Source organism: Amia ocellicauda, chromosome 1 (genome assembly GCF_036373705.1).
Source record: "Amia ocellicauda isolate fAmiCal2 chromosome 1, fAmiCal2.hap1, whole genome shotgun sequence".
NCBI classification, from domain to species: Eukaryota; Metazoa; Chordata; class Actinopteri; order Amiiformes; family Amiidae; genus Amia; species Amia ocellicauda.
Window position 1 is genome coordinate 36,394,568 of NC_089850.1, and position 19,980 is coordinate 36,414,547.

The 19,980-nt window shown below is 40.9% G+C and overlaps 1 protein-coding gene across 3 annotated transcripts in view; it reads right to left on the reverse strand.

Moving 5' to 3' along the window:
- Window positions 1–19,980, reverse strand: part of rbks (ribokinase) — a 40,714-nt gene that overhangs the window by 10,636 nt on the left and 10,098 nt on the right. For 2 of the 3 annotated variants that reach the window (XM_066703204.1, XM_066703215.1), the window contains exons 4-8: window positions 16,021–16,084; window positions 15,425–15,487; window positions 13,713–13,877; window positions 6,683–6,774; window positions 4,987–5,175 (exon numbers count right to left, since the gene is read on the reverse strand). In XM_066703204.1, the coding sequence (XP_066559301.1) occupies window positions 4,987–5,175; window positions 6,683–6,774; window positions 13,713–13,877; window positions 15,425–15,487; window positions 16,021–16,084 (573 nt within the window). The remainder of the gene's footprint in view (window positions 1–4,986; window positions 5,176–6,682; window positions 6,775–13,712; window positions 13,878–15,424; window positions 15,488–16,020; window positions 16,085–19,980) is intronic. The other variant, XM_066703224.1, reaches the window with a different exon arrangement.

Here is a 19,980-nt window from a genome sequence, read left to right on the forward strand (position 1 = left end):
AGCACCCCAAACCAATTAAGTAAAAAAAGTTATGGAAAACAAACCAATTTTATTTATAAACTGATTTATATATATTGGTTTTTGGTTTTTTAATCTGTAATCTGTCACGGTTATTGTGTTACGCAAAAGGCCAGTATTGACTTGTCTACATTTGATAGCTGTGGTTCCTCATTTTAATCCACAGTTCAACAGGAAGCTGGAAGTAATAAAAGGTATGAAGTCACAAATCTCTCCCTCTCACAGGGAGCTACTGGGAGGCTGTAATGAACACTACTGACCCCAGATATGACTCAGTACACTGTAATGGGATCCCATAAAGACAACATGCTTAATTTCACAGGTATGCAGATACAGTCCTATTTTTGCTTTTCATTCCATCTCTGATCTTAATTGCTGAATTAAACTAATGAAGTACAGTACTGTGCAAACGTTTTAGGCAGGTGTGAAAAAATGCTGTAAAGTAAGAATGCTTTCAAAAATAGACATGTTAATAGATTATATTTATCAATTAATAAAATGCAAAGTGACTGAACAGAAGAAAAATCTACATCAAATCAATATTTGGTGTGACCAACCTTTGCCTTCAAAACAACATAAATTCTTTTAGGTACACTTTCATAGTCTGTGAAGGAACTCATCAGGTAGGTTGGCCCAAACATCTTGGAGAACTAACCACAGTTCTTCTGTGGATTTAGGCAGCCTCAGTTGCTTCTCTCTCTTCATGTGATCCCAGACAGACTCGATGATGTTGAGATCATCCACCATGCTTCACTGTTGCCTGCAGACACTCATTTGTGTACCGCTCTCCAGCCATTCGGCGAACAAACTGCCTCAAATATCAAATATTGCAAATATCTCAAATTTTGAGCCAGAGCACCTGGTGCCATTTTTCTAACCCCCAGGTCCTGCGTTTTCATGCATAGTTGAGTCGCTTGGCCTTGTTTCCATGTTTTTCGCCGTAAGTTTTCCATGAAGGCCACTTCTGACCAGACGTCTCTGGACAGTAGATGGGTGTACCAGGGTCACACTGTTTTCTGCCAATTCTGAGCTGAAGGCACTGCTGGACATCTTCCGATTGTGAAGGGAAGTAAGCATGATGTGTCTTTCATCTGCTGCAGTAAGTTTCCTTGACCGACCATTGCGTCTATGGTCCTCAACATTGCCCGTTTCTTTGTGCTTCTTCAAAAGAGCTTGGACAGCACATCTGGAAACCCCTGTCTGCCTTGAAATTTCTGCCTGGGAGAGACCTTGCTGATGCAGTATGACTACCTTGTGTCTTGTTGCTGTGCTCAGTCTTGCCATGGTGTATGACTTTTGACAGTCTTCAGCAACCTCACCTTGTTAGCCGAGTTTGGCTGTTCTTCACCCAGTTTTATTCCTCCTACACAGCGGTTTCTGTTTCAGTTAATGATTGTGTTTCAACCTACATATTGAATTGATGATCATTAGCACCTGTTTGGTATAATTGTTCACTCACTTTGCATTTAGTTAATTGATAAATATAATCCATTAACATGTCTATTTTTGAAAGCATTCTTACTTTACAGCATTTTTTCACACCTCCCTAAAACTTGTGCACAATACTGTACATTAGAAGTCTAATCAGCTTTCTCTTCCAGGTCTCACTCACTTGCCAATTCAAAAGTGCTGCGTAAACCTGTAGGAAGCTGCTACTTCATTAATTTAATTAATTCATGAACTCAATCACTCACTTATTCAATTCTCTGAAAATGCTGTGGGGTCTATAATCTAGCAAAGACAATGCAGTGTGTGCAGTCAGACCCCAGCTTTGATTTACCACCATTATGATTAGGATGATATAGAAGACACTTTTATCTTAAGGCAACTTGCAACTCTTCTCCACTAAAATAAATGTACTATAGCATGCGCAACATTTCAGGTGGCACATCATAAAAACAAAATCATTTAGACATTACTGTGAATAAAAAAGTCACACTTGTAGAATCTCAGTCATAGTGTTGTGTATTCTTTTAAAACCAGTACTGACCAGAGTACACTATAGTATATCACCAAAAGCTCAGCCACTAGACTGTCTGTTTTTCCTAACCACGGTGGACAATGTTGAAGTATATACTTTACATACACATTCTGACAATGAACGCAAAAACAAAAAATGATGGGAAAAAAACATTAAAAAAAATTAAGCCACACACAGGAGAAATGAAGGCTTGACCTGATGCCACAGTCACTTATGTTAATGGTTCAGAGTAAACCCTGGACTTTAAGTGAGAGTATGAGGGCACTGCTGGAAAAGCCCAGAACGCAGGGAGAGCTGTGACTAACAGTGGAAAAGTTTCTGACCACTTGGACTGTAGCCTTTCCACTATTACAGTGCGACAGACCCGGATCCAAGATGAACAGGGTGAGTGATTACAGAGGAAAGAGTGCAGAGGTCAGTGTTTCATGTGAAACATGGTTAGATTGTGCTGAATGGTGGGTCTCAAAGGACCTTTTGGAGAGAAACAGCTGATGACCAAAGATTAATCCAGGAGTTCATATATATATTACTGTTGCTGGCTAAAACACACCTGGTATCTGTGTTTCAGTAATTTCACTCACTTTAATTCATATCAAGGTGGTTTTAGGGCAGGGACGGTCATAGACATGCTTTGTGTAGGCCTGCTATGTGTATAAGTGCTTCTCCTTTGACTTTTCTATGCTCGCAGACACTGCTCAGCTCTGCACTGCTGTGCTTACTCACAAACTGCAGTCATGCCTCGGTCTCCTTTGACAAAACTGCTTTACCAAAATCTGTACTTGAACCTCCTCGATGTGGCTCTACTGCCGCAGGAAACAGCATTTGTTGTGATCCTGATAAGGCTCTTAGCCTGTCTGTGCGCAGGTAAGAACTACAAAACTTCAGTCCTCAAACCTCAGCAACAGCACAAAAAAACAAAAAACAAAAAAATCTTTGTTCTTAGTCATCCCCTGCTCGCTTCTCTGTTTCTGTATCTCATTTAATTACAACAAACACTGTGCTCAGACGTAGAGAGAGTCCCCGTCCACGAAAATACCACTGTAATTCCCCTGTTTCAGAGAACACCTATGCAGAAGGCTTGAAACCAAAACCTGAATAAGGCAACACTAGGCCTTCCACTTCCCCATGAAGGAACTGGTCCTTTCTTGCATTTGTATTTATACAGTAGACAATGGTCTGTTAATTAATTAGCACCTTCTGAGCTAAATGTAACAGCAGTTAAATCTATTATGGCTGATAACAGGAACAGGTTCAACATCTTCCATGTGTCAAAATGTATTATTATGCACATTGCCTGGTGCTCAATTGATTTATCCTGATGCCAAACTTGTACACATCTCCCTTCTTTCTCCCTCTCACTTTGTCAGACAGTAAGTGCCAATGTCAGGCCAGCAATGACGAGATGACCACTAATATTTGTGAGAGATAAGTCAGCCCTTTCAAACATTAAACCAGGATGAGATAGTACTACAATTCTGATAACTCAGCTTCATTTTTGTAACCTCATGCTAAAAAAAAGGAAACCCATTAGAATCATGACTAATACAATAAGAATCTCAATCTGTGCAACACATATATCATGCAATAACTGTTAAGAGCTCATGTACCAGATCTGGAACCTCAAATACAACAAACAAAGGCTAAAGGGCAGTTTTTCACTGGCCTAAATATACAACAACAAACTTAACAGAACAAGAAGGAAAAAAGCTGTTGGTTTGTTTGTCCTTGCTGTGATAAATTTAATGTGGGACATCGCGACTGTATTGTAGCGTAGAGATACAAGAAGCTCTAGCAGTCTGATATGAAACACATTGTGAATACAGCTGATGCATTCCAGTTTGGTCCCTTCAGTCAGGAACAGTGACCAATTGCATAAAACACCTTAACATGAGCTTCCCCTAAGTCATTCACTCAGCAGGCTTACAGAAACAATCTGTATCTAGACAGAACACATCCACTAGAATAAGCAACAGGAAGGAAATTAAATAACAGGAAACCATAGAGGATATGAACTGTTTTAACTGCACCTCTAGAGAGCTGACTGCTGTTTGCATGCCGTGGAGGCAGTCCACACACTTGTACATCTGTCTGGCACTGTGGCTCTGAGACTGGAGACTGGGGGCCACTGGCAGCCCTCAAAGACAGAGTGGAGGACAGCTGTATGGTATGGAACCCTTTCACCTAAAATAAGCTGTGAATTTTAAACCCTTGAGGCAGTTCACCATCGTCTCTCTTCATACCTATCTCAATACTCACTCCTTGACCTTCTGCAATTCGGCTTTCGCGCCGCTGACTCCATTGAAACTGCTCTCCTATCTGTCACTGACTCACTTCACTGTGCTTGTGAGGTCTCTCCATCTTCTGTCCTGACCCTCATTGATCTCTCTGCAGCCTGTGACACTGTCAATCACCCCATTCTCCAGAGATTTAATTTATCACTGTCACATGCTCAGGTAGTGGAATCACTTTGGGAACATACAGACGAGCAGAACAAAGACATGAATGGGAGGAAAACCAGGCTACATGGGAGAGCAATGACTGATTGATGGGACTACCTCATTAAGTCCTCTCTGTAAAGATCTAAAAGAAACCTGTATCACTGGTTTGACCATGCAGAAATGCCCTTTTCCCATATACTGTAGCTAAGTTTGTCAGCCTCCTCTGGTAATTCACCTGAATTGTTTAATTTATTTCCAAGAGCACTACAAAGTGTTTTGCTTTAGTGTCAAAATGTGCTTTTAAGTAAACATGACTGAAATATTGATTTATTTTCTCCATACCTACCCTGGCTCTCACCAGATTTGAACCTTTCACTTTGGAAATTAAATTCTGGAACTCCAAGGTAGATTTTGTAATGTTTGGAACATAACCCTTTGAATATCATACTTCTATAGGTTTTGAGTTTTCTGTGTCTCTTTCTTTTCTCTCTCCTATCATTATTCCTGGTCCCAGCTGCCAACCCTGTGCTGCAGCAGTACTGTCCTTACCGTGGTGTCCACAGCAGAGACAGCGCTCGTGGGCACATGCCGAGGGGAGGGCTCCTGTGGCGTCATGACTACACAACCCTGCGGCCCCAGCGTCACGATCACAGCGCCACACCCCCGCTGCAGCAGTGTCAACCCTGCCCTCCCAGCATCCTCCAGACTGGCTACTGTCAGACCCGTCAGCAGCTGTGCCTGCGAAAACCACAGAGAGGTGCGTTTCTCTACTGTGCATCCACAAACAGACCCTACAATATCTACTAATTCACTGTTGACATTCTGCACTTTTTGCAGGAACCTTGTATACATGAATATAATAATAATAAGAAGAAGAAGTAGAAGAAGAATAGTAAAAACTGTCAGAGCAGTGAGTGAAAGACACGCAGAGAGAGAATTCTCTTCAGTCTCTTCATCAGTCAACACCGCCTGCCCACACATTGGGTGAGAGCCCTGCAATGTGATAGTTTAGGTATGAGTGTGTGAAAGGAGTTTGAACCTTCTTCATCCACCTGCAGGTCTGAATATTTTTAACATGTACATCACACCTAAACTGCCACCAGCCTCCTCATCAGCAGCCAAAGAAAAGTGAGAGGGGCCACCCGCACCTGTGAAAGACAAGATCAGTGAAAGGAGCGTGCAAAGCTCTCTCGGGAGGTGCACAGCCACCAAGTTTCCAATTGGGCGTCTTTAATCTGTTCCTGTTCAGCTCAGGTGTGCTGGTTCTTGCATGCGTTTGATGGAGACTTAGTGACTGACATTGTTCTCCACATTCCTCGGCTCAGTGCAGCAGAGAACAGGAGCTGTCATCGCACGGACTCGGGAAAGGTGTGAGAAAGGACTTGGCTGGTGGAGGGGGGTGGAGGGGGGTGGAGGGGGGTGAGGGGGGTGGAGGGGGGTGGGGGGGGTGGGAGCAATCTGCACCATTGTCTCTCTCACTTTCATGTCTGCACCTTGCACCATCACACTACCCCCCATCCCTCCCACTCCTCGCCACATGAAAGCTTTCTTATCACTATGGCAGTGCCTGGCCCCCTCTCTCTGCCTCAGGACAACTCTGACTCAGTCTACGCTCCCATCTGTAGCTCTCTGCAGCTTAGTCTGTTTATACAAGGTAGCAAGTTCCCTCTGTGCAAAAGGCAAAGATATCCCCTGAGTCTGACAGCTGAGGTGTGTATTAAAAGAACAGGAGTTACGGTAAAGAAGAGAGGTCTGATTTCTCACGCCCACAGCCGGCTCCTGTGCTTTGTCACATTACCTTTCACTCCTTGACCTTCTCAACTTTGCCCCTGAAAAGTGCTGTCTGCCAGTGAACGCATTTGACAGAATATATTATTCTACATTATGCTGGCTGAGCACAAGGTAGAATTAACATGTGGACAACTATCTTTCATAACCTGCTTAGCTTCAGAAATTGACAGTGGTACAACTCTGGAGAAAGAGTGACGTAGGGGTCACGTTTCAGCAACATTCACCACCCATCAATGTTTTTGTCTGTTATTTCATCATATCAAACAGCACAACAGAGCTCATAAAAGCTCTCTTAAAAGTCCTTAAAAGGCATTTAATTGTGTAGTATTAGATTGTTGTTTGCCTTTTCATGTTTCCCACAAAAGTGTGGCTTACTGTGAAAAATGTTTATGGTCCCTTCTCTTCTGTACTGCTCCTCTTAATTGTTCCTTTCTCTCGTCTTTCTCTCTCTCACCTCAGTCTCATTGCAGCAGAACACATCTGAGTTGGGGTAAAAGTCAGGGTCCAAGTCTGGGATGGCTGGGGCAGGGTTGAAAATGGTCTTCACTGTTGACAAGAAGACAAAACAAAACAAGATGTCTCAGGCTGCTGCTGTAGTCATCTCTGCTATACTTGATTATCACTGATATTAGTACGAGTTTTACAAACAATAAAATGTGTTATTAGTGCTATCTCAGCCACTGCCATTATCTATTATCTACTACCTCCTCTACTATTACAGTGTAGACTATCATTATTATTGCAAATACCATACATTTATTATTATTACTTTTAATGCTAGGCATACAATAGTTTTCCTGCTACTACTGCAACTGCATTGTGTGCATAATTGGATAATGATACAATTTCCAAATTCTTATCATAAGATACTCTATGAAAAGATAATGAGTGGCTATATATATATATATATATATATATATATATATATATACATATATATATAAACCACTGTTCCAATGGTATCAAAGTAGAATTTTTAAAATATGTTTTTTTCATGGTTGGACAGTTTAAAATGATTTAATGCGGATGTATTTGGTCAACTCTATACAGAGAAGAAATGGGTACATTCAGTGTGTGTAGGGGCATTGCATAAATGAGATTCTTTATGACTTTCTCCCCTTACTTTGGCCTAAAAATATTCCACTGTAAAATGGCAAAAACTAGTGTCATCTTAGGGCATCTTCACAAGCGATAACAAGCTTGTTTACTGGATTCAGTTGAGCTGTCAAAAACTGAACCCTCACTAGTTTGCAGTAAAACCTGTCTACCTCACTTCCTCTGCCCTAATCAGACAACTGAAAAAATCCACTTAATAACATCTGGGGGTTATTCTGAATGGCACATTCATCATTTTAAAACTCCTGAATGATATAAACAATGCCATACCAATTCAAAAGCCACAGGCTCCACTCCAAAAGTTTGAGACAAATCCATATTTGTACAATCATGTGCTTAACCTCCCCCCCCAACAAAACAAAAAAACGTTTGCCATGACAGAAAAAAAACAAAACACCCTTTGCCTTCAAAACAGCATAAATTCTTCTAGGTACACTTGCACAGTCTGTGAAGGAACTCATCAGGTAGGTTGCCCCAAACATTTTGGAGAACTGAAGATAGTTCTTAATGACTTTCGCTGTATGTTTGGGGTCGTTGTCATGCTGCAAAATACATTTGGGGCCAATCAGATGCCTCCCTGATGGTATTGCATGATGGATAAGTATCTGCCTGTACTTCTCAGCATTGAGGAGACCATTCATTCTGACCAAATCCCCAACTCCATTTGCAGAAATGCAGCCCCAAACTTGCAAGGGACCTCCACCATGCTTCACTGTTGCCTGCAGACACTCATTTGTGTACCGCTCTCCAGCCATTCGGCGAACAAACTGCCTTAACTGCAAATATCTCAAATTTTGAGCCAGAGCACCTGGTGCCATTTTTCTAAACCCCAGGTCCTGCGTTTTCATGCATAGTTGAGTCGCTTGGCCTTGTTTCCATGTTTTTCGCCGTAAGTTTTCCATGAAGGCCACTTCTGACCAGACGTCTCTGGACAGTAGATGGGTGTACCAGGGTCACACTGTTTTCTGCCAATTCTGAGCTGAAGGCACTGCTGGACATCTTCCGATTGCGAAGGGAAGTAAGCATGATGTGTCTTTCATCTGCTGCAGTAAGTTTCCTTGACCGACCATTGCGTCTATGGTCCTCAACATTGCCCGTTTCTTTGTGCTTCTTCAAAAGAGCTTGGACAGCACATCTGGAAACCCCTGTCTGCCTTGAAATTTCTGCCTGGGAGAGACCTTGCTGATGCAGTATGACTACCTTGTGACTTGTTGCTGTGCTCAGTCTTGCCATGGTGTATGACTTTTGACAGTAAACTGTCTTCAGCAACCTCACCTTGTTAGCTGAGTTTGGCTGTTCTTCACCCAGTTTTATTCCTCCTACACAGCGGTTTCTGTTTCAGTTAATGATTGTGTTTCAACCTACATATTGAATTGATGATCATTAGCACCTGTTTGGTATAATTGTTTAATCAGACACCTGACTATATGCCTACAAAATCCCTGACTTTGTGCAAGTGTACCTAGAAGAATTGATGCTGTTTTGAATGCAAAGGGTGGTCACACCAAATATGGATTTGATGTAGATTTTCATTCTGTTCACTCACTTTGCATTTTGTTAATTGATAAATATAATCTATTAACGTGTCTATTTTTGAAAGCATTCTTACTTTACAGCATTTTTACACACCTGCCTAAAACCTTTGCACAGTACTATATATAGATGTGTGTGTGTGTGTTTTTATAAACATCTACTTAATGAAACCTTGGTTGTCTTAAAATGTCTTTCCAGATTCACTCTCAGTAAAAGAGAAAATAGCTGGCTCCCAAAAGACAGAATGTTATTCCTCAATATGCTATCATAAGTGGGGTGCTTGTGATGTTTCATTGCAATGTTCAAATCCGGATACATTTTCAAGCTGAAATCCAATGAATGCAGTGAATATGAAGACGTCAGCTGTGTGACGTCACTGGTAGCTACTAGAAGTCCCTGTGCAGCTGCACCAGCTATGAGAAACAGCTGACAGACGGCAGCCTGGAGAACACTGCCCCTGAAGCAGCATACAGGCTAATACTTGAGAGTCTGCACGGCCTGCTTAAGTGTCCAGGTGGGAATCATTTAAAGGACAATCACAGGCATCTTACAAAAAACACTTGTATATGATGTATAGCATGTAGTATGCATGTGTGTGTGTGTGTGTTTTTGCGTTTGCATACATTCTGAGAGACTCTAGCACATAGTGCAGGCTGGTACTGCAATGTAGAATTGGTGTGAAGCAGCTTGAGGAAATCTGGTGAATTAACGTCAAATGCTGCTGTCTTTTTTTCTTGTTTGGAGAGACAATAAGTCATACAAAGCTACAATATGGGTGGAAATTAGTGCAAAGTCGAAATAATAAAATAAAAGGTATTAAATTAACAATTTTCTTTCTGGGAAATCTGAAATCACTGGGGCACAGACATTAGAGGTGTAGCTTTAACTCTTTATTTAACGCAACACAATGACTAATTTCCCTATTCTTTTAATACTGAAAGCCATGAATAAAAATGCTGCTGTTTCCGATACACACACAAGTCAGTATGAGAGTAGGAAGGGGGGTGGGTAGCTCAACACCTGTCACACTGAGGTCACGGACTCTTTCAACTAACCGTGGAAACACTGTGGGGCCAGCACATTCTGATAAGCGTGTGTGTCACAGTGGCTGAGGTGGTGATGGGTTGCACTCTGACGTCACAGTGCTTTCCTACAATTAAACAAGAGCACTGCAGTCAGTCTGAATCTGGGCTTCGCCGGCACGGATCTTCCTGCAGGGTGTTTCCTCACCACTATCTTGCACTATCTTCGCACACTAGTTGCCAACTGTACATGCCTGTTCAATGGTATGAATTAATTCAGATGCCGGCTTGATTACACATTAGCACTGTAATCCCAGGGGTGGTTCTAGACTTGTAGGTTGACCAGTTAATTAAGTCTGCCCATTACAGGAAAGGTCACTCTATCAACGTTCTCCACATATGAAACACACTGGAAGTGTCACTGGAACAGCAAGAAGAAAAAAAAAGAGTGTTTCATTAATTATTCATAATTAATGGTATTGTTTACTGTTTTGCTGCAAATAAATGATTATTTAATATTTTGTGTATTAACATGTTAGTTAATTTTGGTTATATATATAAATGAAAGTGGAGACCTTTGTGCTCAGTGTTGTAAACTGAGTAAAATTCACACAAATGTATAAAGTTTATAATTATATCTTGTGAAAAACTAAGCAGTTGCATAAGTTGTAACTTGCTATGTCTGTTAATTATACTTTCAGATTTGGAAAATAAATATACACTATAAGGTGTTATTCTTACATTATAATCAAAGTTATACATATGCAATTATCAATATATTAACTAATTTACTAGTTTTGTAGATGCTCTTGTAAGAGCATATAAGACAAGTTCACATGTTATTACTATATGTAGCTATATTAGTACTTGATTGTAACATAATAATAAGAATACTTCTTGTGACTTCTTATTGAGTCGCATTACTGTATAATATTTATGCTTGTCGAGGTAACACTATAAGGCTATGGTTACAATTGGTTTTCTCATGGCTCATATTCAGTCACATATTTAGAAGTGATGTGTTAAAGTTTAACAAGCCTTCAGTGAATTTAAATTCTGTGGATATATCTTGCAATAAAGAGATACAATATCCTTTAAACTGCTCTCAGAACACTCAAAATCAATACATTTTACATAACCACACAGAGACTTCCCACACAACGGCCTAACCACAAATGTGTCGTACAGAACACAAGTGTCATGCAAAGCAGCAGGGCAGGCTGCCTCCCAGCCTAATCCTTGGCCCAAGTTTCTGAGAGCTCCAGCTGGAAAGACAAAAAGAAGACACTGCGGCCCTCCAGCACCGGGGTTCGACACCCCTGCTCTTCCTCCAGTTTCTTTCTTAACACTTTTGTGAAAATATCATAGCCTGCATGCTGATATGGAAGCAGCTAACCTGTAACACATGGGGACAATTAATCTCTGTAATATGGTGGATCATAGCACACTGAAGCAAATCCACCCCCCACACAGTTATTCTCTGCATTACTTAAATCCTGGTTTTAATGTCTCTGTAATTCCTTCCATGTAATTGTAGTGTTTATTTTATATTACCATAAGCACACTAAGCTGAATGATCTTGAAATGTTTTACTTGATTTTAATATCTTTGGAATGTAGTCTGAGCTAATTACCTCTGTTTCATGATTACGAAAGCCTTGAATGAATGATACTCAAATGTCGTCAATGCCCTGATTCACATTGATGAAGACAATGCTTCTGGGAGTTGTGTGGACGGTTTTGAAGTTCCCCAGGGGAATCAAGCTATGACTGGAGAAAGTGAGTAATTTTTCCAACCTTTACATTCAGCAGCTGTTTAAAAGTTCTGTCTCATGTGCAAAACAGGGAGTTCCAGAAAAAACTCACTGCAAGAACAAAGCCTAGGTGTTGAAGGCAGCTACATGGAGCTGTCTGAGAGGGCACAGACAGCACAAGGAAGAGGGCTTCATTGACACACACGCTGCTCACAAACACTGAAGACCTAGGGCAAATCACTGAAAACAAATACTGTAACATCTGTTCACAGATCTAAGAGGCACAGGTGCAGAAACCTTAACATACAGGGATGAGTCGAGGTAGATCGTTTACAAAACTGCAAGGGACAGGGGTCCAATATCAAGTTTGTACAAAGCCACGTGTTACATAACATAGCCCCTACCTCCTCCTGTCTGATTCCCCACGCAATTCTCCACTTTATGGTTAATGTTCCAGGTGTTATATTTGGGCTTCTGCAATTGTGCACATCTGGAACTCTGTGTTTCCCACAATGAAGTAATTTAGAATAGACTTGAGTCACGTCTAGCTGGCCTCTGCCAAGTTACATCATGTCTTCAGTTTCTGGGGTTTGTAAACTTTGATCTCTGGCTAACCCAGCCTGGTCACTTGATTGCTGTGGAGTATAACTACTGAATGAAAGAATTTTGGAATGGATTTGACCAATGGCAGTTTCATTATGTAAATCTCCCCATGGGTGAGTCACCTGGTTTTGGAAGCCATAATATAAGCAGTTGCTCAAGGACTGTAGAACAGTTGCCCACAGGAGAACTGTGTCGTAAACACACACAGCAGAGGTGAGTCATGCTAAACCATTAAAAGGTTTTTTAGCCATAATTAAGCATCATGAAAAATCAAAGTCCTTGTATGACTTTGAGGTTACAGTTAAAACCTACTGCTTTCAAAGCACTTAAAGGTCAATATAATTATTTACAGACTGCAAAAGAGCAATGTGAAGGAAAACATAATTGCTGTAAGTGGAAAACTGACAGGAACTCAGAGGCTCATAAAGCTGTGTTTTGTAATATATATATATATATATATATATATATATATATATATATATATATGGGCAAAACTGGTTCTTAGTGAATTTACTCCTTTATTAAAATCATACAATAAAAACTAAGTCACCCACTCAGTTTTAAGTATACACACTATGGTAACTGAAAGTATTCACACAATGTTATATGGTGATTCATTTGGTTAAATAAATATTGTTCATTGTTCACTGAGTTAGGACAGGGGTGTGTGTAAATGTTGGTCTGCCACTCCAAAGAAATCATACAATTGGAATATTTACAGTATCTATACTTCAGTAGCTCTAAGATAACATCTAAGATGTCCAGGGGAACAGTAAGGAGGGGCAGAGAGTAGGAGGTGTTCAATGGCTGGGCCTGGAGAGAAGACGACTGGCAGGATTCTTGCAGTGCCATTTTCTCCCTTCAGTTAAACTGATCATTGCACATGTTCCCAACTTAATACTGTCACCCTTTAACCACCATAAGGTATTAAAAACGTCCATTACAGCTGTGGATTTTAGTTTAGTTTGTGGGTGTCTAATATGGAAATCAAGCCATCTAGCATCTAGCAAGCCATCTGCATTCACGAACAAGTCTGAAATGCCAGCCTGGCTTGTGTTAATTGCTTTCACATCATCATTAATGCATAATGATATGACCAAGGTCACTTGGAGACCTCTGACCTCCACTGCTGTGAGCCATGCAAGAAAGACAAGGGCCGAGAGACAGGGAGACAGTGAGCGAAACACACATTGTGATAGGCAGGGACACAGGGTGAGGGAGAGACAGAAAGAAAAAGTGAGAGACAGTGAGACAAAGTGAAAAAGAGAAGGACTAGGAGACCGTAAGAGACAAATACAGTAAGGCAGAGACATTCTGAATTAAACAGGCACAGTGAAATAGAGTAAGAGACATTGAAAGAGACTGATAGAGAGACTGAGAGAGACAGACACAGAGAGATGGAGACAGAGAGACAGAGTAAGAGAAACTGTGGGAGACAGACAGAGAGAGAGACTGACCTCCCTTCCTGTGAGCTGTACGCAGAGCCTGGAGAGAGACAGAGGGGCTTATCTCCAGCTGGCAGGCCAGTACCCGTCCCCCCGTCATAGCCGGCCCTGCTGCGCTCAGCTCCTCCCTGCCCAGCAGCAGATTGGCCCCAGCCACGATCACGATGGCGTTCTCTCCTGCAGATGTTTTAAAAAATACCATATATATATATTAAAAAACAGTGCTACATTTCTGTTCTGGTTGCATTTAATCATTATATAATAAAAGTATGCCACAATGCCAACGTGTTAAATGGGTTTGCCCTTGCAATCTCCTAAGTGCCATCTAATCTGCCTTGGATGTACTGAGATAATATACTGATCTTAGTTCCTTATATTTATTGTCACATCCCTGTGTCATGCACACAGGATGTGAACCCATACTCAATCCAGGTGAGTCTCGGCAATGACTGAGACTGTGAATGTGATTCGTTCTGTGTGGTTGTATGGGCCACCGCAGAGCAATAGATATTGTGGAGTTACAGCACTGTAATTCCAACCCCGCACTTGAATTCACCTGAAGGCTATGTTGTACACCAGTGGCGTGCAGAGGATTAGAAGAAGACGGGCTCACTGAGAAAGAAATGTTGTTGACAACATTTGTATGATTGAGAAAAAGGGGCACTTTTGGGGCATAGGGGCAAAATGGCTGGGGTGTGAGCAAACCCCATGAGTGCATGTCACTGCAAAACACTGATGACATGGGAAACTGATTCTCTGTGCTTTAAATATCAATGTACACACCACAACGTGCTAATCAAGACAAACAAAACAAATCAAGCAATAGAAAACTAACATGGAGGTATAATGCTGGTTTCAGATTGTGTATACAATAGAAGAATGATACAGTGACATAATCAGTTAACCAAAAAGTACAAATTTTAAGTAGGAAACGGCTACAGTTCCAGGTGTGCTAAAGACCAGTTCTGCTGGGTTGTGCTGTCACCAGTTCACGCAGGATATCAACAGGAGTATACACTCACACTCAGTTCAGGTGAGTCTCCGCAATGACTGAGGCTCTGAAGATACTTTATTGCTGTCTCTATGCTTTTATCGATCACAGCAAGCAAAAGGCTTTTTTGGAAAAACAATCCTAATGTGCAATTTCACATATGTAAGAAAAATGCCCAAAATGGCAAACAGTGTGAAGTCCTGCCAAATACCCTAATGGCTCTGTGCTTGACTAGACAGATTAAAAGCAAATATTTAGAGTAAAACATTTTAGCCTATTTTTAAATCATTCAAAACCCACTTCAAAAACATAATAAAACATATACAAGAAACCAGCTAATTACAGAGCATCATTTCCAAAAATTCCTATACCTCTTGCCTTGTGTATAAATGTCATCTCGTGCAGAGCATTATCAGGATTATAAATTTCTTCAGTTACCATCGACGTCTCAGGACACTTCAAAACAAGTGGTGCAAGTTTCACAGGATGTACATTAGTTTTTAATAAATAGTTTTATTAGCATGAAAACACAGCACAGCTCAGCTACTGTAGGTCAGCTACAGCAGATCAGGGACCAAAACATTTTAAGACGTAAAGAAGAGGGGTTGATTGTTAAATGTAACGATAATGAAGTTTTCTTCACTGTAGAGATTTCTGTGTGTCTAATCCTTATGTGTGTGATTTATAATATAACAATGTTGATAGTTTGTGTAATTTATTTTTGAAAGTTTACCTTCCTTGTTGACAATGATCGAAGCGGTGCCTGTAGCAGCTCTGTCTGTCTGTCCAACAAACTCTGAAAAGGAAAGGGAAATTAATCTAGGGAGAAGAGACACAATGCTACAATCACAGAATGCTAATTTAATTCTCATGAATCACACATGTAAATATGAAATTTCTAAGGTTTGCAGCATTAAGTATTTATACCATATTTCTGATACAAAACATTATTTTAAGATTATATTTAATGTCTAGGGGCAAAAGGAACCACAATGGCCCTTTAATTGACTATTGCTTTTAGGTGTTACAACTATAGAGTGCTATATATATTACTCTGCCCGGCTCTGCTGTGGATGCTGCTGAATCACAGGAGTATGCTTTGGAAGAGTGACGTGAGAAGAGTCAAGAAGGAGGATACTGAGAGAAGCATGATGGAAGAACAGCTCCCTCTCTCTCTCCTCCTGTTTGATCAAAACAGAGGGTCTAATAGAACATTATCATGTGCTGGGTATAGGGAAGTGACATTAGCTGTATAACAATGTTGGGTTCTAGTGATGCTTAAAAGCCATATACTGCACCTTTGTTTATACTGACATGAAGAAAGAATACCTGTGGACACACCACTGCTCTTGAAGTTTTCAATATAGTTGTCTCCAAATAAGTCTTTTCCCACCTGTGGGTTTAGAGGTCAACAGAACATAACATCAGAGATAAACGTTTATCATGCATTAAATTATGTAATGAATAAAATATTCATATTTTATCTCTTCTAAAGGTTCCAAGAGAGGGTTTGCCTCACACCACCAGAACCTCAGGGTTCCCCTATTGAATGTAAACTGCTGTTATACAGCGGGGGTATGTCAGAATTACAGATGTGCTCAAATTTGTTGGTACCCCTCCACAAAAAATGAAGAATGCACAATTTCCCCTGAAATAACTTGAAACTGACACAAATAATTGGCATCCACCATTGTTTATTCCATATTTAATAGAGATCAGACTTTGCTTTTGATTTTGTTTTTCAACATAATATTGTAAATAAAACAAATGAAAATGGCATGGACAAAAATGATGGGACCCTCAACCTAATATTTTGTTGCACAACCTTTAGAGGCAATCACTGCAATCAAACATTTTCTGTAGCTCTCAATGAGACTTCTGCACGTGTTAACAGGTAGTTTGGCCCACTCTTCCTGAGCAAACTGCTCCAGCTGTCTCAGGTTTGATGGGTGCCTTCTCCAGACTGCAAGTTTCAGCTCTTTCCATACATGTTCGATAGGATTCAGATCAGGACTCATAGAAGGCCACTTCAGAACAGTCCAATGTTTTGTTCTTATCTGTTCTTGGGTGATTTTAGCTGTGTGTTTTGGGTCATTATCCTGTTGGAGGACCCATGACCTGCGACTGAGACAAGCTTTCTGACACTGGGCAGTACATTTCGCTCCAGAATGCCTTGATAGTCTTGAGATTTCATTGTGCCCTGCACAGAATGAAGGTACCTTGTGCCAGGCGCAGCAAAGCAGCCCCAAAACATACAGTGAGGGAACAAAGTATTTGATCCCCTGCTGATTTTGTACATTTGATCAGTCAGTTTGAACGCATTTCAAAAAAGTTATAAATTGATTTGCATGTTAATGAGGGAAATAAGTATTTGATCCCCTAACAATCAGCAAGATTTCTGGCTCCCAGGTGTCTTTTATACAGGTAACGAGCTGAGATTAGGAGCACTCTCTTAAAGGGAGTGCTCCTAATCTCAGCTCGTTACCTGTATAAAAGACACCTGTCCACAGAAGCAATCAATCAATCAGATTCCAAACTCTCCACCATGGCCAAGACCAAAGAGCTGTCCAAGGATGTCAGGGACAAGATTGTAGACCTACACAAGTCTGGAATGGGCTACAAGACCATCGCCAAGCAGCTTGGTGAGAAGGTGGCAACAGTTGGTGCGATTATTCACAAATGGAAGAAACACAAAATAACTGTCAGTCTCCCTCGGTCTGGGGCTCCATGCAAGATCTCACCTCGTGGAGTTTCAATGATCATGAGAACGGTGAGGAATCAGCCCAGAACTACACAGGAGGATCTTGTTAATGATCTCAAGGCAGCTGGGACCATAGTCACCAAGAAAACAATTGGTAACACACTACGCCGTGAAGGACTGAAATCCTGCAGCGCCCGCAAGGTCCCCCTGCTCAAGAAAGCACATGTATAGGCCCGTCTGAAGTTTGCCAATGAACATCTGAATGATTCAGAGGAGAACTGGGTGAAAGTGTTGTGGTCAGATGAGACCAAAATCGAGCTCTTTGGCATCAACTCAACTCGCTGTGTTTGGAGGAGGAGGAATGCTGCCTATGACCCCAAGAACACCATCCCCACCGTCAAACATGGCGGTGGAAACATTATGCTTTGGGGGTGTTTTTCTGCTAAGGGGACAGGACAACTGCACTGCATCAAAGGGACGATGGACGGGGCCATGTACCGTCAAATCTTGGGTGAGAACCTCCTTCCCTCAGCCAGGGCATTGAAAATGGGTCGTGGATGGGTATTCCAGCATGACAATGACCCAAAACACACAGCCAAGGCAACAAAGGACTGTCTCAAGAAGAAGCACATTAAGGTCCTGGAGTGGCCTAGCCAGTCTCCAGACTTTAATCCCATAGAAAATCTGTGGAGGGAGCTGAAGGTTCGAGTTGCCAAACGTCAGCCTCGAAACCTTAATGACTTGGAGAGGATCTGCAAAGAGGAGTGGGACAAAATCCCTCCTGAGATGTGGGCAAACCTGGTGGCCGACTACAAGAAACGTCTGACCTCTGTGATTGCCAACAAGGGTTTTGCCACCAAGTACTAAGTCAAAGGGGTCAAATACTTATTTCCCTCATTAACATGCAAATCAATTTATAACTTTTTTGAAATGCATTTTTCTGGATTTTTTTGTTGTTATTCTGTCTCTCACTGTTAAAATACACCTACCATTAAAATTATAGACTGATCATTTCTTTGTCAGTGGGCAAACGTACAAAATCAGCAGGGGATCAAATACTTTTTCCCTCACTGTAACCGAGCCTCCTCCATGTTTCACTGTAGGTATGGTGTTATTTTCTTTGAAATCTTCATTTTTTCTTCTGCAAACATAGAGCTGATGTGACTTGACAAAAAGCTCCAGTTTTGACTCATCTGTCCAAAGGACATTCTCCCAGAAGGATTGTGGCTTGTCAATATCCAGTCTGGCTTTTTTATGTTTTTCTTTCAAAAGTGGAGTTGGAGTTGGAGTTGGAGTTCAGCTTGTATCATTGGGCAGTTATCCTTGGTTCTTTTTCTGCCATTCGCACTATCCTTCTATTCAATCTGGGGTCGATTTTCCTCTTGCAGCCGCGCCCAGGGAGGTTAGCTACAGTTCCATGGACCTTGAACTTCTTAATAATATTTGCAACTGTTGTCACAGGAACATCAAGCTGCTTGGAGATGGTCTTGTAGCCTTTACCTTTACCATGGCAAAGGTAAATTACACAAACTTTACCATCTATTATTTTCATTCTGATCTCCTCAGACAACTCTCTTCTTTGCTTTCTCTCATCCATGTTCAGTGTGGTGCACACAGTGATACCAAACAGCACAGTGACTACTTTCCTCTAATATCATTATAATCCAATTATTTATTATGCTTTCTAAGGGGTACCAACAAATGTGTCCAAGCCATTTTAGAATATCTTTGTTGAATGAGCAATAATTCTCTTTTCACAGCTTCCTTGCTTTATTCTATGACATACCAAAGGCATTCAAGTATACATGATGCAATAGGTTTTAATTTAATCACTTTTCAGGAGGAATGAAGCATTATTTCAATGAGCTGTAAGGGTACCAACACATTTGAGCATGTCTGTAAAATGTATTTTTCCTGTAAAACATTTTCTTTATGTTTAAGTTCAAGGGGACTGATATATTTTTTATTGGGATCTTCATAATTTCTCCTGGAATACAAACCACAATAAACAAGAGTTACAGCTTCCTACATATGTGCTTTATGATAATGAAAACACTTCTTAATTATCAATTTTTTTATGGCTTCGCCAATATTTCTCAGAAATCTTCTTCTGTCTGGGGTGCAGCTGTGAAGACCACAACACCAATTATAGGGAGAAGAAAGGATGTTGCAGAAAAATTATAAAACAAAATGCAAATATCCTACAGAAGTGGTATATATATATATATATATATATATATATATATATATATGTGTGTGTGTGTGTTTGTAGGATATGTGATATTGGTCCATCAGTTAGGGACCTCCTCCTCATTACTGCTCAATAGAGATACAGACGGGTGACAAATAATTATTGACTTTGATTTTGGACAAGATGGCAAGAGGAAAGGATCTAAGTGACATTGAAAGAGGGGTCATTATTGGGGCACAAATGGTAGGAGCTTCAGTCTCAAAGACTGCTCAACTGGCTAGTGTTTCAATATGAACAGTGACTAAATTTACAAAAGGGCGAGTGCATGTGGTGACACCAAGAGAACGTTACAGGCCTGACTGCTTGACCCCTACAGTGAGGGGGTCCGGAGGCTCTG